Raw genomic sequence first — 22422 nt, forward strand, 5'->3', positions numbered from 1 at the left:
TGCAAACCTAAGCTCTTCTGTGATATATATCTCGTATGAAATACATTTTTCGATATTCACACTTTGAATGGCTCCAAGGTGCACTGGGGTCTATTGAAAAAAAGGCAAAATACTGCGGATGCTGGAATCTGAACTAGAAAATACAGGGAAATCTCAGCAGGTCTGACAGCATCTGTGGAGAGAGAATGGAGCCAGTGTTTCAAGTCTGATTGACCATTTGTCAGAGCTGAAGACAAGGACTTGCCCATCCCGCTGCAGTGAATGGAGATTTGGCTGGATGCCAAATTCTCCAACCTCGCTGCAGCAGAAGCGTGAAGTGAACGGCAGGTAAGATCCCACCTGTTGTGTCTATCAGACCTGTTGAGATTTTCCAGCTTTTTCTGTTTTGGTCTGAGAATCTTGTTCACGATGTCAGTTACAGCCCTTCATATCAAACGAAAGTTAAAACTGTTGCCATCTTTACAAAGACAGTTGTGACAGAATCCGTCTCTCTGAGGGCGGCACGGTAGCACAGCGGTTAGCACTGCTGCTTCACAGCTCCAGGGTCCCGGGTTCGATTCCCGGCTCGGGTCACTGTCTGTGTGGAGTTTGCGCATTCTCCTCGTGTCTGCGTGGGTTTCCTCCGGGTGCTCCGGTTTCCTCCCACAGTCCAAAGATGTGCGGGTTAGGTTGATTGACCAGGTTAAAAATTGCCCCTTAGAGTCCTGGGATGCGTAGGTTAAAGGGATTAGCGGGTAAATTAGCGGGTAAAAAAAAAGGGATTAGCGGGTAGGGCCTGAGTGGGATTGTGGTCGGTGCAGACTCGATGGGCCGAATGGCCTCCTTCTGCACTGTAGGGTTTCTATGATTCTATGCTCAGCCCAGGGAACTAATTTCAAGTCGACATTAGATGCAATGCATTCGTGCATCCTGACAGTGAGTCATCAATCCAAGATCGGATGTGGGGCTTCCACACAAGGAGGAATGCAATTTTGAAAGACAGCTACTCTGTGCTATTCACAAGCAGAGCAGCATTAGCAGAGGCTTGTTAGCATGTAGCCTACTGGTGTTCTCAGCAACTCTCAGACTAGAACAGTGACAACCAACACATTCCATGCTATAAAAGCAGCTCCAACAGCAACACTTGCAAGTTAAGTTTGTTCCTCCACATTAACACCCAGAATAATTTGGGAATAAATTCTGATTTTATGCTATTTCTATTCACATTTGTTTATGAACATCACAGTTTATGTATATAAATGAAGAGGAGAGGAGAAGAAATTACAAGATACTAACTCGCTTCACTCAAGAGCACTGGATGGTTCCCATCGCTAATTAAGCATGGAGGAATTTTAAAGGGTATTCCATCTTTCACACGCTAAACAAAAAAACTGAATTTAAATATCTGTACCCTGAAAACCAGGTGCAATTAGAAACACAGAAAATAGGAACAGGAGTAGGCCATTTGGCCCTTCAAATGTGTTCCGCCATTCAACAAGGTTGGCACAGTGGTTAGCATTGCTTCCTCACAGCGCCAAGGACCCGGGTTCAATTCCGGCCTCGGTTAACCGTCTGTGTGCAGTTTGCATGTTCTCCCTGTGGGTTTCCTCCGGGTGCCTCCAACACGCCAAAGATGTGCGGGTTAGGTTGATTGGCCATGTTAAATTGCACGTTAGTGTCAGGGGGCCAATAGGGTAAATATGTGGAGTTACAGGGATAGGGCCTGGGTGGGATTGTTTTTGGTGCAGGCTCGATGGACCAAAGGGCCTTCTTCTGCACTATAGGGATTCTATGGCCCTCTATCTCAACGACATGCACCAGCGCTCTCCCCTTTTAGTGTGGCTTTTCTTCATCCAATTAACTGGCCCTTGCCGATACCAAAACAGGGTGTATTAAAGCTAGATCAAGCATTTGCGTTTTAGCCAGTTTATCTCGTTATAGAAGGACGGCTGCATTCAGCACTTCATACTGCTGTAGAAGGAGAATTTCATTAAAATTCCTGAAATGCATCCCTTTCCCAGGAGCATGGCACCATTCAACCATATAGAACATCTACTCACCTTGTTCAGCTTTCCCAGTGAGGAGATAAGGTCAGCCCATTCACTGGAGGATTCAAAGTTCTTCAAAGCTTTATCAATTGTGGCAGAATAACTTCTGTACCTATAGTCGTTGATCAGATTCAACTCTTCTTGCTCCATCTTTCTTTCTCATAGCAGCTTACTCAGTCCTGATAATCAAACAATGAACAAAGCAGGTCAGTCTGATAGCATACCCCATCAGGTGGCACGTGCCATAAAAAACATGAACAGATAATAAACAAAGCAGCAATTAATTTAGATGATCAAAATAAGATGGTCAGAACTCAGAACTGAATAGAATCATAAAATCCCTACAGTGCAGAAGGAGGCCATTCAACCCATCCAGCCTGCACCAACAACAATCCCATCCTACCGCTGTAACTCCACATATTTACCCTGCTTATCCCTCTGACACTAAGGAGCAATTTAGCACGGCCCGGGGGGGGGGGGGGGGGGGGGGGGGGGGGGAGGAGGAGGAGAGAGAGGAGAAACATACCAAAAACAGAAAATGCCGCAAAATCTCAGCAAGTCTAACAGCACCTGTGGAGAGAGGACAGATCTCTGACCAAGGGTCAGACTCAAAATGTTAGGTCTATTCTCTCTTCACAGATGCTGTCAGACCCGCTGAGATTTTCCAGCATTTTCGGATTCCAGCAAGTTTCAGATTCCAGCATCCGCGGTATTTTGCTTTTATCTTAGAAAGAAAAAATGCAACTAGTTTCAACATTTTTAATAATGTCACGGTGTGAATTATACTGTCAATGGCAGACCCTTAGGAACATTAACAGAGAGATCTGGGCGTGCAGGTCCACAGCTCCCTAAAAGTGGCCAAGGTGATTAAGAAGGCATACGGCATGCTTGCCTTCATTGGCCGGGGCATTGTGTACAAGAGTTGGGAAATCATGTTGCAGCTATATAAAACCTTGGTTAGGCCACATTTGGAGTATTCCATGCAGTCCTGGTCACCGCATTACCAGAACAACATGGAAGCTTTGGAAAGAGTGCAAAGAAGGTTCACCAGGATGTTGCCTGGTCTTGAGAGGTTGAATAAACTAGGATTGTTTTCACTGGGAAGACAGGAGGCTGAGGGGAGACCCGATAGATCTACAAAATTATGAGGGGCGTGGATAACAAGAGACTTTTTCCAAGGGTGGAAGTGTCAATTACAAGGGGGCACAGGTTCAAGGTGAGAGGGGGAAAATTAAAAGGGAGATGTGCAAGGGAAGTGTTTCACGCAAAGAGTGGTGGGTGCCTGTAACGTGGTGCCAGAGGAGTTGGTGGAGGCAGGCACACATTTAAGAGACATCTGGATGGGTACATGAATAGGGAGGGAATAGAGGGGTACGGTCCAAGTAAGGGCAGAAGACTTTTCGTTTAGTTAAGGCATCATGATAGGCGTGGGCTTGGAGGGCCGAAGGGCCTGTTTCTGTGCTGTACTTTTCTTTGTTCTTTGTTATGCAGTATTGGTGAATTATACCTCAACAATACTGTGTGAACTATGGTCATAATTGCAGCCAAGGCAAAGTTGACTTTCCAAAATCCCAAAAAGAGAGAATTCACTGACAGTAATGTTTCTTCACACATTTGAGGCAGTACAAACTTGCATTAAAATGTGCAGTTTAGTGTTTGCTGCAACACTGTAGCCGCGTACATACACATTTATCAAACCAATTTAAACAAACAAAAAGGTTGAGGGGAGCATTGCACACAGAAATCTCAAGTTAAACGTCTTTCTGCCCACCCCGATTTCCAAAGCTGCTTTTATTTTTTGAATTTCCCCACTCCTTTGAAAGCAGCGGCTCCCAATTACAACCTTTCCACTCTTTGTGGGCGAGCTTCATTTGTATCAGGTCGTCACACTGTTCTGGATATCAAACAAGAACGCAATCCTCTCCATTCTGTGCCAATATTAACATCTATACTCAGCTAGTCACAAGGAATTCTCTGACTGCTCCCTCTGATGTGGAAATAATTGCAAGATCAGCAACAGCATTGTGCACTAAAATGACAGACCACAATCATTGTGAAGCTCTGAAGCACATCTCTAGTTGTTTTTTTAAAAAAATCATACAAGCAGATGGAATAGGAGCAGAAGTGGGCCATTTGGCCCCTCCAGCCTTTTCTGCTGTGCAATAAAGATCATGGTGATCTGTTTGCATTAACTTCCACATTCCCCATCTACCCTCAATAACCTCTGATTCCCTTTACCAACAAGGATCTATCTGACTTTAAAATATTCACTGACCCCCAACTCCACCGCCTTCCGAGGCAGAAAGTTTCAAAGTCACAGAACCCTCAGAAAAAGAGTTCTCCTCATCTCTGTCCTAAAAGGGCCACCCTTAATTTTAAAACAATGCCTATTCATTCCGGACTCACCCACAAGAGGAAACATCCTTTCCACATCCACCTTGTCAACACTATTCAGGATCTCACATACTTCAATCAAGTCACCCCACACACTTCTAAACTCTAGTGGAAGGAAGCCCAGTGTTGTAATTTCACCCAGTTTCTCTGTTCTCCGCCTCCTGATTTACAACTATTATTGGAATGTTTCTTCTATCCTCGACAGTGAAAAGCAGCAAAATATCTGTTCATTTAATTTGCCATCAACTCCCATCGTCACTCTTAAGACCACCAACAATCACTTTACCTACTCTTTACCTGGTTAAATACCTGTAGAAACGCTTCCATTCCTAGCTAGGTTCCTCATACTCGCTTTTAGCCATTCTCTGCATTCTTTATATTCAAAAGCAGGGAAGTCACGTTGCAGTTGTATAGAACTTGTGAGGCTACAGCTGGAGGACTGTGTGCAGTTCTGGTCGCCACATTATCGGAAGAATGTGATTGCACTGGAGCGCGTGCAGAGGAGATTCACCAGGATTCTGCCTGGGATGGAACATTTAAATTGAGAGAGGTTGGGTAGGCTTGGGTTGTTTTCATTGGAACAAAGACCGAGACGGCGACCCGATTGAGGTGTACAAAGATTATGAGAGACATGGACAGATTGGATAGGGAGCAGCTGTTTCCCTTTGTTGAAGGTTCAGACACGAGGTGACATAGGTTTAAGGCGAGGGGCAGGAAGATTAGGGGGGGGGGTTTGAGGAAAAACATTTTTACCCACAAGGTGGTGATGGTCTGGAATGCGCTGCCTGGGAGGGTGGTAGATGCAGGTTCCCTCACATCCTTTAAAAAGTACCTGGTTGAGCACCTGACATGTCATAACATTCAGGCCTATGGACCAAGTGCTGGCAGATGGGATTAGGTGGATGTTCAGGTATTTCTAATGTGTTGGTGTGGACTCATTGGGCTCCCTCTGCACGTTATGATTCTAACCGATCATCTGACCTGCCACTCATCTTTGCACAGTTATATGCTTTTTCCTTAAGTTTGATGGTTTTAATTTCTTTAATTAACCATGGATGGTGGCTCCTCCTTAGAATTTTTCTTTACAGCAGAAGTATCCTTATTCCAAGTATTCGGAAATATCCCTTTAAATGTCTACCACTGCTTCTCTATCAATCTATCCCCTAGCCTAGTATCCCAGTTCACTTCAGCAAGCTCAGCAGTCATGCCCACATGTTCTCCCTTATTTAAATTTAAAATACTAGTCTTAGATCCACTCTTCTCCCTTTCAAACTCAATGTAAAATTCAATTGTATTGTGGTCACTGCTACCGAGGGGTACCTTTACTCTGAGGACATTAATCCTGTCACGTTGAACAATGTCAAGTCTAATATAACCTGCTCTCTGGTTGGTTCCAGAACACGCTGACCTAAAGAAAGAAAACTACTTTGAAGGCAATCTAAGAACTCCTCATCCAGGGCTACGACTGCCAATCAGAAATTAATAAAGACCAGACCAAGCTAATATACACAAGTGCAGAAAGCACCCCTCAGTTCGAAGTCAAGTGCTTCCACCACTGCAATGGCCAAGATCTTAATTCAATATTGACCAGTAATCAAACCTGGGACATTTGTGTGACTTGGTATAACATCCCACAATACATGTAACCTTTGATCCATCATGCCCCTAATGATCTAAAACAAATTCCCATACAAGACGCAAGATAAATTATTTTCATACAAAATAGATACAAGCCAACAAAAGCCTTCAAATATAGATACCTGTTTAGCATACAATTTGCTTTGCTTTTCAAGATCACTTAATCATCAGGAGAACCATGTTGAAACTAGTATGAAGCGGACAATCCCAACGCTGATATAAGATACACCATGTCAATAAAGCACTGTGTTTGTGAGACGTGGCTGTCAGCATTTATTGCCCATCCTTAGTTGCCTGAGGGCAGTTGAAAGTCAACCACATTGCTGTGGCTCTGGAGTCACATATAGGTCAGACCAGGTAAGGATGGCAGATTTCCTTCCCTAAAGGACATCAGGATTAATTTCATTGTTCTAATTCGAATGACATCAGAATTACAATGTAAAAAGTAGATTTACAAAACTGGGATTTTAAATACATCATCAGATTAACTGATTATTCAGCAAACTCCCAGGTTCACACAGAGTCTTAAGTGTCAGGTCACGTAGTGTATACATTTCTTACTTTGGCACTGAATGCACTGAAAATTTAGTTATGGTTCTGCATAGTGTAACTGTGGGCAGGAAGTTCAGAGTTGAGGACCGAGTTACTTTAATGCGAGATATATTTTTTTTAAATACTGATTTTAAAATCATATCTTCCTTCTTGGCAACCCCAAGTGACTGAATCATGTTACAAAGATTTAGTCTACAGAACATTAATTTGTAATATCATCTGCTGGATATACAAATTAACTTATTGAAAAGAACATTCTGGCCTAAACAAAGGACACTAGTCTTTATGAAGGCCACAAACCACTCTGTCGACACAGAATCTACAGAGTCCTCAGAGACAATGACTAAGATAATTGGTGTAAAATATATCAGATTGAACTAACAGGCAGAAACTGCTAGAGAAACTGTATGGACAACAGCCTCAATCGCCCCTCTTTCTGTGAAACATCACTCAAAGTCGAGTTCTGTTTCTGACTTGAAAAGCCACTAGAAAACCTCAATATACCTCAACACTCCCTGTCTTCAAGGAGGAAGAAATAAAAAGATTCAGTCATGAATGTTGAAAAATTGCTTCAGGGAGAAGCCAATGTACCAGCGGCCATTGTGGAAAGGGACATTTCTAGCGGTGAACCAGTGTCCAGACAATCTGCCAATCATTTTTCTGACTTTTACCTATTTTACTAGGTCAAATTTTAACATTGGAAACTCTGTTAAGTTTTATGCCTAGGGAAGCCAAGGACGGCACTGTGGTTAGCACTGCTGCCTCACAGCGCCAGGGACCCGGGTTCAACTCTCAGCTTGGGTAACTGGCCGTGTGGAGTTTGCACGTTCTCTCCATGTCTGCGTGGGTTTCCTCCAGGTGCTCCGGTTTCTTCCCACAGTCCCAAGATGTGCAGGTTAGGTGGATTGGCCATACCATATTGTCCCTTAGTGTCAGGGAGACTAGTTAGGGTAAATGCATAGGGTCATGGGGATAGGACTTGGGTGGGATTGTGGTTGGTGCAGGCTTGATGGGCCGAATGGCCTCCTTCTGCACTGTAGGATTCTATGATAAGCCGTGCTTTCATATTTTTGCATTAGTGAGAAGTTGGTCATACTGTATGAATAATTTCTATATCTTTACCCGAGTGAGTTTTGTAATAAAACTAACTCCTTAGTTGTTAACTCAATGAATTTGGCTGGCTTAATTCTTACACTGAACGAGGCACAGTTAAGTACATACTCAACTGGCAATATCACATCCATTTTAAATTATCAGCTCTGTTATAAGCAACCTCGGAGTGGGACAAAGAGGAATCAGCTCACCCCTCCTAACCCGGTCGGAACAATGATTTGAGGAACTCAGGAAAATTACAACCATTTGGGAAGTGGCATTAAGCAAACTGTTGGGTCTGCGGACTGACAATTCCCCTAATCAGGATGGACTTGATCCCAAGTCTTGAAGGAAGTGGGTAGTGAGATAGTTGATGCATTGGTTTCCATTCAAAATTCGCTAGACTTGGGGAAGGTTCCATTAGATTGGAAAATAGTGAATGTAACTCCGTTATTCAAAAAGGGAGACAGAAAGCAGGAAACTACAGGGCAGTTAACTTAACATCTGTCAGAGGGAAAATGTTACCAGCCAATAAAGATGCTACAGCAGGGCACTTGGAAAAATTCAAGGCAATCTGGCAGAGTCAACATGGTTTTGTGAAAGGGAAACCATGTTTATTGGACTTCTTTGAAGGAATCACATGCTGTGGATAAAGGGCATTTGATAAGGTGCCACATCAAAAGTTATGGCACAAAATAAAAGCTCATGGTGTCGGGGGTAACATATTGGCACATCAGGAAACAGTTGTCTTAAATGGATCTTTTTCGGGTTGGCAGTATGTGATGAGTGGTGTGCCACAGGGATCTGTGCTGAGGCCTCAACCTTTTACAATTTATATAAATATTTTAGATGAAGGGACTGAAGGTATGGTTCCTAAATTTGCTGAGACACAAAGGATGGGTAGGAAAGTAAATACTTTCTCAGAGGGCTAAGGAAATTTGGCATGTCCGCTATGACTTTCATCAACGTTTACAGATGCACCATAGAAAGCATTCTTTCTCGATGTATCACAGCTTGGTATGGCTCCTGCTTTGCCCAAGATCGCAAAGAACCTACAAAAGGTTATGAACAAAGCCCAGTCCATCATGCAAACCAGCCTCCCATCCACTGAATCTGTCTACACTTCCCAAAGCAGCCAGCATAATCAAGGACCCCACGCACCCCAGACAGACATTCTCTCTTCCACCTTCTTCTGTCAGGAAAAAAAATACAAAAATCTGAGGACACGTACCAACCGACTTAAGAACAGCTACTCCCCGCTGCTGTCAGACTTTTGAATGAACCTACCTTATATTAAGTTGATCTTTCCCGATATCCTAGCTACAACTATAACACTATATTCTGCACCCTCTCCCAAGAGGCAAGTTTTTTTTTAAACAGAGGGTGGTGGGTGTCTAAAACTCGCTGCCAGGGAAGGTAGTGGAAGCAGATACGATAGTGACTTTTAAGGGGCATCTGGACAAGTACATGAATAGGATGGGAATGGAGGGATATGGTCCCCAGAAGGGTAGGGGGTTTTAGTTCAGTCAGGCAGCATGGTTGGTGCAGACTTGGAGGGCCGAAGGGCCTGTTCCTGTGCTGTAATTTTCTTTGTTTCCTTCTCCTCTATGTACTCTATAAAAGGTATGTTTTGTCTGTATAGTGCACAAGAAAATACCTCTTGTATCCCTGTAGCACTGTATCCCAGTATATGTGACAATAATAAATCAAATCAATTGGTCAGGACGACATAAGGAGGCTGTGAAGGGACAGACAGGTTGAGTGAATGGGCAAAAATCTGGCAAATGGAGTATAATGTGAGAAAATGTGAAATTGTCTATTTTGGTAGGAAGAATAAAAGAAGCTCATTATCTAAATGGTGAGAGATTGCAGAGCTCTGATGTGCAGAGGGATCTGGGAGTCCTTGTGCATGAATCACAAAAGGCCATTATACAGGTACAGCAAGTAATTAGGAAAGCTAATAGAATGTTATCATTAATTGTGAGCGGAATTGATTACGAAAGTAGGGAGGTTGTACAGGGCACTAGTGAGACCACATCTGGAATATTGTGTACAGTACTGGTCTCCTTATTTCAGATGTAAATGCATTAGGAGCAGTTCAGAGAAGGTTTATTAGACGAATACCAGGCTGATCGCCTTATGAGTAAAGATGGGAGAGGTTCGGGTTATATCCACCACAGTTCAGTAAAACAAGAGGTGATTTGATCGGAACCTTTAAGATCCCAAAAGATGTGGAGAGGATGTTTCCCCTCATTGGAGAACCAAGAACTACTGGTCAACATTTACAAATAAAGGGGTCACTCATTTAAGATGGAGATGAGGAAAAATTCTCTCTCTCTGAGGGTTTGTGTGTCTCTGGAACTCTTCCTCAAAAGACAGCAGAAGCAGAATCTTTGAATATTTTTAAAGCAGAGCTAGATAGATTCTTGATTAACAAGGGGGTGAAAGGTTATCAAGGGTAGGCAGGAATGGGAGGTTGAATTTACAATCAGATCAGCCATGATCTTACTGAATGGCGGAGCAGGCTCGAGGGACAGAGAATAGTTGTCAACTTGCTGCTATGTCACCTCATTCATTTGAGAAGCAGTGCAGTTAAAATGCAGATAAAGAAGTGAAGTGACTGGGAAACACAAATGGGAGTCCTAGAAGGTGGAGAACAGCAAATGGAAACACAATTGAGGGGACATGGGTAGTAATCATTTTTTATCTTACCTGCCAAACCAAGTGCAGTTCAACAATGGGGTGCACTCCGCAAACTTCATGCACAAAATTGCAAGTATGTTTTTATAGTGTCTGAACAACTCACTTGTTTTTTTTGTAAAATAGTGTCCAACCCAACTGGTTCACTTCCACACCCTGTTACTCAAACAGAAATTAGACCATTTAACAATGTATGCGCAGAAATAATCAATACGTCATCCCTTTTGATATCATTCCAGAATACACAGGCCTAATTTTACCTGATGCCACTTCTGTGAAGCATCTTGGCATACTTTTCCCCACACAGGCCATTTCTTGGCCTGGATCTTCCCATCAGCAGTGGAGGGGGTGTGCCTGTCACTGACTGTGATTCACACTACCCTTTATTTGACACTGGAGCCTTCACACCTTCCGGTCTTGACTCCAGTAACGAGTAGGATCATGAGGTCAAGTGGCAAAAGTATAATCCCAGTGAAGCCACAGTCCTTTCCTCATCAGCAAGCTGAGACACACGCCCTCAATGTCTGCCTTCAGTTCATTGACTTACACAATGGAGCAGTCGCCCTCGACACTACACAACTTCACATGCCTTCCCACACAATGCACAATACCCTCCCTCACTTCTTGACAATGCTCACTCTCTCCCTCCTGCATCCCCAATTCAAACAATGCTCATTCCCCTCCCAACTTGGCCTGTCAGAAGCCAGGGATTCCAAAGGTGAGTCAGGGCAGGGTGGACCCACTCTGTTGGGGGTGGCGTGGTGCTGGAGTGCTTCGACATTCCAGCTGCCCGCCTCAGCAGGCGATACACCTCTTAAGAAAAAAGTGTGAAGTAGATCTGTATAAAAATCAGGATGAGTATAGGGCTAACCAGCCCACATGTCCATGGATATGGCCACCCAATCCCATTGTCCTAACCAATCATGCAGCAATCCAACCAAGGTATAACTAGCAATCGGAAATTTAAACTTCCCATGCAAGTACCATGCATGTGCGCACGTCAGGACTCCCTCAGGAGTCCTGAGGGCCATCAATGACTTCAGTAGAATCATTCGCCACTGCTCACATCAGAAGATTCATGCAGTTACAGTTCCAAGGCCCCCCTCCCCAGCTTACTGCTTGCAAATGTCCAATCTCTGGAAAACAAGCCAGACTCACTTTCCAAAGAGAACTGAGGGACTGCCGTGTGCTCTGTTTCACAGAGACATGGTTCACTCTTGCTTCACCGGACTGTGCCTACAACCAGCGGACTTGTCAACCCATCGAATGGACTGTACAGTGGCCTCAGGCAAGGCTAGGAGAGGTGGGGTCTGCTTCCTAATCAATATCTCATGGTGCCTAGATGTAGCAACACTGGCGAGTTTCTGCTGCCCAGACTTAGAATATCTGATGGTAAAACGCAGCCCCGACTACCTTCCACGGGAGTTCACCTCCATTATCCTGACGGCAGTTTACATCCCACCCCATGCGGACATGAAAATCGCGCTGGACAAAATATACACCACGACAAATAGCCTTGAGATGAAACATCCCGAGGCCTTGTTCATCGTGGCCAGGGACTTCAAATCAGGCCAAGCTCAAGCACGTACTACCAAGTTACCACCAACACGTCTCCTGCTCCACCAGAGGCCCAAACATCCTAGACCACTGCTACACAAATATCAAACATGCTTACTGTTCTATCGCCCGCCCACACTTTGGCAAATCAAACCACAAGGCTGTGCTCCTGCTCCCGGCTTACAAGCAAAAGCTGAAGCGGGAGAATCCATCAAAGAAAATTGTGCAATGTTGGTCTGAGGAATCGGATGATCTCCTACGGGACTGCTTGGAATCAGTGGGTTGGTCAGTATTTAAAAACTCTGTGACCAGCCTGAACGAGTACGCCACTACAATAACTGACTTCATTAGTGTGTAGAAGACTGTGTGCCAAAGAAGCAAATCTACGTGTTTCCCAACCGGAAACCAGGGATGCACAGGGATATCCACTGCTTGCTGAAGTCCAGGTCTGAAACGTTCAAGTCAGGTGACACTGACCGATACAAGAAAGCCAGATATGATCTAAGGAGATCCATCAAAGATGCCAAAAGACAGCACCGGACCAAGCTAGAGTCCCAGGCTCGCCACACAGACCCCCACTGACTATGACCAGGTCTGCAAGACATAACAGATGAAAGCATGTAAAATTGCCAAACCCCTTCCTGATGAGCTCAATGCATTCTACGCCCATTTTGAGCAAGAGGTCAGCGAGAGCATGCCCTCCACCCTGGAAGCATCTGAATCTGGGGTCACCATTGCAGATGTCAGAGCAGCTTTCCTCAAAGGTCAACCCACGGAAAGCAACTGGCCCGGATGGGGTACCCGGTCAAGCACTCAGATCCTGCGCGGATCAGCTGACGGGGGTTTTCGCAGACATCTTCAGCTTCTCTTTACAATCTGAAATCCCTATCTGCTTCAAGATGATGACCATCATCCCAGTACCCAAGAAAAGCCAAGCAGCGTGCCTTAATGACTGACTATCGGCCGGTGGCTCTGACATCCATCATTATGAAGTGCTTCGAAAGGCTAGTCATGGCACGAATCAATTCCAGCCTCCCAGACTGCCTGGATCCACTACAGTTTGCCTACCGCCGCAACAGGTCCACAGCAGATGCCATCTCCCTGGCCCTGCACTCAACCCTGGAACACCTAGATAACAAGGACATCTATGTCAGACTCCTATTTATTGGCCACAGCTCAGCCCTCAACACCATTATTCCTACAAAACTCATCTTCAAACCCGTGGCCAGGGCCTCGGCTTCTCCCTCTGCAACTGGATCCTAAACTTCCTAACTCACAGACCACAATCAGTAAGGATAGGCAACAACACCTTCTCCATAGTCATCCTCAAGACCGGTGCCTCACAAGGCCGTGTTCTCAGCCCCCTACTATACTCCTTATACACCAAATTCCCATCCAACTCGATTTTCAAGTTTGCTGACGACACCACCGTAGGTGGGTCAGATCTCAAACAGTGACAAGATGGAGTACAGGAATGAGATAGAGAATCTGGTGAACTGGTGCAACGACAATAATCTCTCCCTCAATGTCAACAAAAAGGAGATCGTCATCGACTTCAGGAAGCGTAAAGAGAACATGCCCCTGTCTACATCAATGGGGGTGAAGTAGAAAGGGTCGAGAGCTTCAGGTTTTTAGGTGTCCAGATCACCAACAACCTGTCCTGGTCCCCCCCATGCCGACAGTATAGATAAGAAAGCCCACCAACATCTCTACTTTCTCAGAAGACTAAGGAAATTTGGCATGTCAGCTATGACTCTCACCAACTTTTACAGATGCATCATAGAAAGCATTCTTTCTGGTTGTATCACAGCTTGATATGGCTCCTGCTCTGCCCAAAACGGCAAAAAAAACTACAAAAAGTCATGAATGTAGCCCAGTCCATCACGCAAACCAGCCGCCCATCCATTGACCCTGTCTACACTCCCCACTGCCTCGGCAAAGCAGCCAGCATAAATTAAGGACTCCACACCCCGGACATTCTCTCTTCCGCTGGCAAAAAGATACTGAAGTCTGAGGACATGTACCAACCGACTCAAGAACCGCTTCTTCCCTGCTTGACATCAGGCTTTTGAATGGCTTGAATTTCACCTCGCATTAAGTTGATCTTTCTCGACACCCTAGCTATGACCGTAACACTACATTCTGCACTCACTCCTTTCCTTCTCTATGAACGGTATGTTTTGTCTGTATAGTGAGCAAGAAACAGTACTTTTCACTGTATACATGTGACAATAATAAATCAAATCAAAAGTCACTGTTGTTGGTTTCCTATTCATGCAAGTTAATTCATTATGGACAGTTTAGTAGCTGAAGCTTCCTGAGTTAGTAGCAAAACTCCCACTGTTGAGGTTGGAAGGATGGGGTGGGATAGGGAAGAATCAGCCACATGCCATGTTCATGCTTCTGGTCACTACTGTAGTGTCACCCGCCGCGACATTCACTCACATGGGCACGAAGGAGAGGGCTTTGCTGCATCATCCCCAGAACCAAATAATCTTAACGATCTCACAATCTGGGTTCACATAAATAAACAGCCAATTGTGTGGGTTAGAGTGGAATCTTATCCCAGCATGAGCCACTACATCGAGTGAAAAATAAAACAGAACTAAAAAATCATAAAGAAAAACTGTGGATAAAGTACAAGATATTTATTCGTACAAGTACCTTAGATGGAAAAACAGACATGAAACCTATGGTAAGAAATAATCAGGTAAGAATACAAGTCCAATGGGATTCAGTCCAAGCATAAAGATTAACAATCTTGGTCTGGCTTCATTGGTCCCATGTTCATAACCTGCCCTGTTCCCCTATCATGAAGTTCATCCACTGACCTTGAATAAAGCTACCCACAAAGATCTGACAGAACCATATAATCCCTACAATGCAGAAGGAGGCTTTTCGGCCCACCGACTCTCCAAATGAGCGGCTTACCCAAGCTCCACCCCCTCTCCCGCCCTATCCCCGCAAGCCCACGCATTTATCATGGTTAATTTCATCTAACCTACACATCTTTGGGCACGAAGGGGCAATTTAACATGGCCAATCCACCTAACCTGCACATCTTTGGACTGTGGGAGGAAACCGGAGCATCCGGAGGAAACCCACGTAGACATGGGGAGAACGTGCAGACTCCACACTGACAGTCACCCAAGGCTGGAATTGAACCCCGGCTCCCTGGCGCTGTGAGGCAGCAGTGCTAACCACTGTGCCACCGTGCAACCTTGGTTTCCTCCTGTTCTCAATGGCAGCTCTCAGCTGACAGCTAGTGACATTAAGGAGATCTCCAGGAGCCCAGCTTAAATAGCCAATCACACTGAATAATTCCCTGGAACAGCCAACTGCGAAGCTAAGAGCAGGGGATACCGTTCACTTTTAACTTCAATCTTTCGAGGCCAAATAAATGGCCGTGAATAGATTAAGAGAAAAGCTAAAATAAAAAGAACCAACTTAAAATAGAATTTTAAGAGTGAAATTTCTGTTAAATCACTGGGGATTCATTTCATAAATAGAACATTTGCTTTTCAGAGGTGGTGAGAATGTTTTTCAGTGATGGTGAGAATGTTTTTCAGTCATTCTGAAGCTTTACACGGTTAAAAATCCAGCGGCACCCCATTCAATAAACTGCAACTTTTACCAAGGGGCTTTATGGAGACAAACATTGTAAAAGTGGAAGGTTTCACAGAGTAGATTTCAAATCTCATTTCCAAACACGGTTTGCCCATGCTAATTCACATCGGTCAAAAGCTTGAAGATCTTGGAGAAATGTGGTAAGGCCACATTTGGAGTATCGCGTACCATTCTGGTCACCCTGCTATAGGAAGGATGTTGCTAAATTGGAAAGGGTACAAAAAGGATGTTACCGGGACTGGAAGGTATGAGTTATAAAGGAGAGGCTGGGACTTTTTTCCCTTGGAGCAAAGGAGGATGAGGTGTAACCTTATAGAAGTTTATAAAATCATGAGGGACATAGATAAGGTGAATTGCCAAGGTCTTTTCCCCAGGGTAGGGGAATCCAAAACTAGAGAGCATAGGTTTAAGGTGAGAGGGGAAAAATTTAAAAAGGGACTTGAGGGAAACTTTTTCACACAGAGGATGACACATACATGGAATGAACTGCCAGAGGTGATGAGTGAGGCAGGTACAATTGCAGCATTTAAAATACATTTGCACAGATACAGGGATAGGAAAGATTTAGTGGGATATGAGCCAAACGCAGGCAAATGGGGCTAGTTCAGTTTAGGAAACCTGGCCGGTATGGACGAGTTGGGCTGAAAGGCCTGTTTCCGTGCTGTATATCTTTATGGCTCTCTCTCTGCATTAAATCAATGTCCCATCTCCACATTATGCCCAAATATTCCATAACTCAATTTTAAAAAAAGAGCTCCCAGCACTCTCCTCTCAACAAGACCCATGAAACAAACTAAATCATCATTTATTGCATTTGCTGCTTGTTGGGCCTTGCTATGTGAAAATCGCCTGCCATATTCACTTCCGTATTTGTTTTAAAAAATCATTTGTGGGACATGGGCATCGCTGGCTGGCCAGCATTTATTGCCCATCCATAGTTGCCCTTGTTCAGAGGGCAGTTGAGAGTCAACCACATTGCTGTGGCTCTGGAGTCACATCTAGGCCAGACCAGGTAAGGATGGCAGATTTCCTTCCCTAAAGGGAATTCGTGAACCAGGTGGTTTTCCTGACAATCGACAACGGTTTCATGGTCACAGCAGATTCTTAATTCCAGGTATTTTTTCAATTCCACCATCTGCCGCGGCGAGATTTGAACCTGGGTCCCCAGAACATTAGCCGAGTATCTGGATTAATAGTCTAGCGATAATACCACTAGGCCATCGCCTCCCCTACATATTAACAAGTCCATTTTTAAGAGACATTCATCGGACACAAAGCACCTGGAGAGGCTCAACAAGTTCTTGCTTCCAAAGAGAATCAACAGCAGAAAATGACCTCGGGGTGAAAACATCTCTTGGAAGATTGAAAAGAAAAATTCAATTCAATATATAGACACCACACCTGAGTGAAGCCGGTGACATGTTTACAGCATATAAAAACATAGTCAATTTGTATCCACAAAGCATGAACTTATTAAAAAGTATGAGGAATTTATTTTAAAAAGCAAGGGATATCTTACCAAAAACCATGATGGGAAGCAGAATCTACAAGAGCTTTTAAAATGATCTGAAGGATGGAAATAAATGGATAGCCTTTCATTTTAAAAAGAGGACTGGAACAGGGTTACTAGGCCAAATAGCCTCCTGCACCAGAAATTTCACAGATCTGAATCATAGAAAACCCTTCAGTGCAGAAGGTGGCCATTCGGCCCATCAAGTCTGCACTGACAATCCCACCCAGGCCCCATTCTCCCCTCACCCCACACATTTGCCTCGTTAATCCCTCTAACCTACACATCCAAGGACACTACGGGGCAATTTAACATGGCCAACCAACCTAATCCACACATCTTTGTTTCCTATCCACCCTGTCCATACCCCTCAATCTTATACACCTCAATGATGGTCCCCTCAGCCTTCTCTGCTCTAAAGAACACAATACAAGCCTATCCTACCCTATTCAACGTTCTGACCAATGGAACCAAGCATGCCGAACGCCTTCTTCACCACCCTGTCCACTTGTGATAGTGGTATTATCATGAGACTATTAATCCAGATACTCAGCTAATGTCCTGGGGACCCAGGTTTAAATCCCGCCACGGCAGATGGTGGAATTTGAAAAAAATATCTGGAACGAAGAATCTACTGATGACCATGAAACCATTGTCGATTGCTATAAAAACCCATCTGGCCCACTAATGGAGAAAGCAATATGTCCAAGTGACCCCAACTTGGTCTGGGCAGTTTTAAATACAAAGCATCTCGTATACAAGCGAGCTGAACGTAAAAATGAAAATTAACTTTTGCGGAACGCTTGCCCTTTAAAAGCAGCCACGCAGTCAGATCGCATTGCATCCACTCAGAACAACTGCACACGATGAGCTCATCCTTTCAAACAAACAATCACTTGATACAGATGGTGTGCAACAAAAGATTGTGTCAAGCCCGTGGCACACTAAAGCGTGTCAAAGGTCAGCAGAGGCATACACGAGTCTACCAGCACAGCCCATTTCTCTAAACCTCGATCAGATTTCCAAGCATTACAAACTGGCACACCGATCAAGGCCAGTAATTTCTCCCTCACCAACAGCACCAACCAGTCCGGCTGCGTTGAGGAACACCATTTCTGATTGCAAGCACGCAGGTACATGAGCTGGCTCACACATCGCTGCTCTTATTTCTTACGTTCGGAGGGACTGCTGGATTAAAAGGACATCTTTGCCTTTCTAAGTAGAGGCAGTCCCTGCAAAGATCAGCCAGTATCCACGCAGACTCAACAGCACGATTAATAGCTTAGAGTAATGACATCAGCGCTACTCACCCTTTCCAACTCACGGGTTCTTGACACCACTTCACAAGAGGGAGAGAATTACAACAGCAATCTGTGTCAGTGGCAGGAATTCACACAGTGCGCCAGCAGGCATTCCACAGAGGAAAACAATGGAAAAAGCGGACAAGGATAAGCAATAAAGTCTAAGGTTAGAGATTCCACTGAACAAGTTGATTAAAACTCTTTCACACAGGCGGTCGCACCATCATTTTGCTCCAAACAGAAGGAAAACTCTCAGACACAATGCAGAAACATCACTGGCTGAGGCCACTTGAGTTTGCCCCAGGTAAAAATAGAAACCCTTTGTATTTAAAGTTTATTTACCAATGTCACAAGTAGGCTCACATTAACATTGCAATGAAGTCACTGTGAAAATCCACTCGTCGCTGAAAAGTAATGCCTCACCGCCTTCACAAAAAAGAGGGGCTTGTGCAGGAGAAGCAAGCTGGCCTCTTCCACCGGGGGTCATATGATTGAAGAGCGCTCAAATATATAATGCTGGCTAAGCCATCATTTCACATCACAGTGTCTCTCTGCAGCATTTCAAGTATGGTAGTCATGATGTGGAGATGCCGGCGTTGGACTGGGGTAAACACAGTAAGAAGTTTAACAACACCAGGTTAAAGTCCAATAGGTTTATTTGGTAGCAAAAGCCACACAAGCTTTCGGAGCTGCAAGCCCCTTCTTCAGGTGAGTGGGAATTCCCACTCACCTGAAGAATTCCCACTCACCTGAAGAAGGGGCTTGCAGCTCCGAAAGCTTGTGTGGCTTTTGCTACCAAATAAACCTGTTGGACTTTAACCTGGTGTTGTTAAACTTCTTACTGCATTTCAAGTAGACAGCGTTTGTAAGAATATTGGGTCACATAGGAGAGGTATTCATAATCACACATTCTCTACAGCAATGATGAAGCCCTGCTTGACCCGAATTTCCAGGCAGTTCCCCTGGAATTTGACTCAGTTTTACTGTAACATAGAAATCAGAAGCAGGAGTAGGCCATTCGGCCCCTTGAACCTGCTCGGCCATTCAATATTGCTTTGACAGTTTACCACCTTAACTAATCTACATAGTATAAATGCACTGTTTCAACTTTACCAAGATGTCCGCAGATAAACGCAACACAAAACGCGTGGATTCGGTGGAACTACAATAAAACCTAACAATTCTCAGTTTGCAAATCTGGTTCAAAAATAGATAAAGTATAATCTTCAGAATGTTTTCATTATTTGTCAATAGAATGTGGGCATCATGGGATAGGCCAGCACTTATTATCCATCCCCAACTGCCCTTGAGAAGGTGGTGGTGAGCCATCTTCCTGCAAAGTTACAGTCCATATGGTGTACATACACCCACAGTGCTGTTGGGAGGGAGTTCCAAGGCTTGACCCAGCAACTGTGATGGAACAACAATATGTTGCAAAGTCAGAACATCATGTGACGTGAAAACTCCACGCAGACAGTTACCCGAAGCCGGAACTGAACCCGGGTCCCTGGCACTATGAGGCAGCAGTGATAACCACTGTGCCACCCCTTTATTTCTGAATGTATGATTTTTCAACTGACTAGAAACTTGGTCATTTGAACTGAGACCGAGTAAACTGCTTAAAAATGCAAGGCCACATTCCTTGAATGTGAAAAACCATCAAATCAGCCTTGGGGAGAGTGTGAAGAGAGATATTTCCTCTACACAGACACCCATTCAAACCCATAACTGTCTAAGGAAGAGATAGTTCCTTCAATATTGAAGCAGACAAACATAGCCAAAACCTTTTGGAAATACACAATAGATGAAGTATTTCAAGGCAAGGTTACCAGCCACTAAAGAGAGATTGCAAGTGTCACAGGTAGTATCAAGAATGTCTCTTTTGGATCAGAGTATCCCCCAGTTCAAAAAGCCAACTCTACCAGAACCCTCCCAGCAAACTGAGATCTTATATATATTGCAACATCCTCTACACCTGACAGCATCCAAGAAACCAGCAAACCTAAATCAGCCGCAGGGTTTAAAACCGACCCATCAGGGACAATTATCCATATTATCTGGTGCGCGTGTGTCCAAATGACTCCATGAGGGCTGAATACTTGATGTTGCAATATTCGTTTTGTTGGTTGGTGGTTAATAAATTTGCTTGTTGACTCAAGAAAACCTTGTTTGATTGGCTCCTTATTGCTCACAGCCTAAGCACATTCTGATTTGGAAAAGGCATATCCTCATGAAAAATAAACTTTTTGTGAGGGGAGCCAGTTCACCCCTTCTCGCCTATTTGTAACAGCCCACAGAGCGGTTTGTGCGTGTTCTCATTTCAATTTGAGGGGGGGATTTGAGGAAAAACCTTTTTACCCACAGCGTGGTGACGGTCCGGAATGCGCTGCCTGGGAGGGTGGTGGAGGTGGGATGCCTCACATCCTTTAAAAAGAACCTGGATGAGCACTTGGCACACCATAACATTCAAGGCTATGGGCCAAGTGCGATTAGGTGGGCAGGTCAGGGCCTTTCATGTGTCAGTATGGGCTCGATGGGCTGAAGGGCCTCTTCTGCACTGTAGCATTCTGTGAATTAGTATTCTCCTGGTCGCATCAGGAATAAAGCAGCCTGATGCCATTTTTGGCAAACAGTATTCTAGTGAGAAAAATCAATTTACATGGTAATTTTAGATAAATGAACTGTATTTTCAGCATTCACTGTTGGGCTTTGAAGAGATAAATGGGTTTGGGAACAAAACAAAGCTTCAGCAAGTCAAGACTGACATGACGAGACATATCCAAGCACTATATTTAGCCTGATTTCAACAAAACAATTTCCACAATGAGTTATTGCATGCAGTGAGTTTGGAATGGCCATTATGCAGCAAAGGTTTGTGCAACTGGGGTACAATGTGATGTGACCATCAATAAAATAGCATGCATTTGTTCAATTAATAGGTCAAAGTGGATCTACAGAAGTCTGACATCATGTACCAACCGACTCAAGAACAGCTTCTTCCCTGCTGCCATCAGACTTTTGAACGGACCTACTTTATGTCAAGTTGATCTTTCTCTACACCCTAGCTATGACTAACAATAAATTCTGCACTAAACACCGTTCCTTCCTAATGCACGGTATGTTTTGTCTGTATAGCACGCAAAAAACAATAATTTTCACTGCATATCAATACAATGTGACAATAATAAATCAAATACAGAAGTTTATTTCTCCTTCTGGCAATTATTTCCACTACTATTTTGACTCCTTGTAAGTTTTGCTTCTATAAGCATCATGACAATTTGAGAAATATAGTTCTTCCATTACCGTTCCACCTATAAAGGCAGATCAACTCTCAAAGTTCATGCTTTTCATTCTCACTTTTAAAAAAAAGTACAACACTTTATCACTTCATATTTAGCTTCTACCCACAAATCTCAGAACTCAAACTGCTCCTCATGTTAAAGGCCATGGGTCAGACTCTCCAGCTGCTCTTGCCCCAAAACCGGAGAATCCTGCCTAAGGTCAATGGACCTTTGCATGTTCCCCCGCCCGCTATGATTCCCGTGACTGGGTGGAATAGGAGAATACATCCCCCCCTCCCCCGCCGTTGACTACTTTCTATAACATGCTCCATTTTCACTGAAACTCTTCTGTTCTCTGCTCCCAGCAGGCTGACCACAAACAGGGCAGAAAAATAAACCTCAGCATTTCTTGACTGAGTGAGGACAAAATAGGGGCAGCACGGTGGCACAAGAGCTCTCATGTCGCATGGTGGTTAGCACTGTTGCCTCTCAGCACCAGAGACCCAGGTTTGATTCTCGGCTCGGGTCACTGTCTGAGTGGAGTTTGCACGTTCTCCCCGTGTCTGCGTGGATTTTGTCCGAGTACTCTGGTTTCCTCCCACAGTCCGAAGAATGTGCTAGTGAGGTGCGTTGACCATGCTAAATTCTCCCTCAGTGTAGCCAAACAAGTGGAGTGTGGTGACTAGGGGATTTTCACAGTAACTTCATTGAAGTATTAATGTAAGCCTACTTGCGACACT

At 44.3% G+C, this 22422-nt stretch overlaps 1 protein-coding gene across 3 annotated transcripts in view; it reads right to left on the reverse strand.

The window, feature by feature from the left end:
• The window catches only part of dop1b (DOP1 leucine zipper like protein B), a 148553-nt gene that overhangs the window by 118654 nt on the left and 7477 nt on the right, over positions 1–22422 (reverse strand). For 2 of the 3 annotated variants that reach the window (XM_078232767.1, XM_078232769.1), the window contains exon 2: positions 2040–2206. In XM_078232767.1, the coding sequence (XP_078088893.1) occupies positions 2040–2177 (138 nt within the window). In that variant the 5' untranslated portion in view covers positions 2178–2206. Of the gene's footprint in view, positions 1–2039; positions 2207–4718; positions 4737–22422 lie in introns of those variants that run through there. The other variant, XM_078232768.1, reaches the window with a different exon arrangement.

This window comes from Mustelus asterias, chromosome 17, assembly GCF_964213995.1.
Source record: "Mustelus asterias chromosome 17, sMusAst1.hap1.1, whole genome shotgun sequence".
Taxonomy (NCBI): Eukaryota; Metazoa; Chordata; class Chondrichthyes; order Carcharhiniformes; family Triakidae; genus Mustelus; species Mustelus asterias.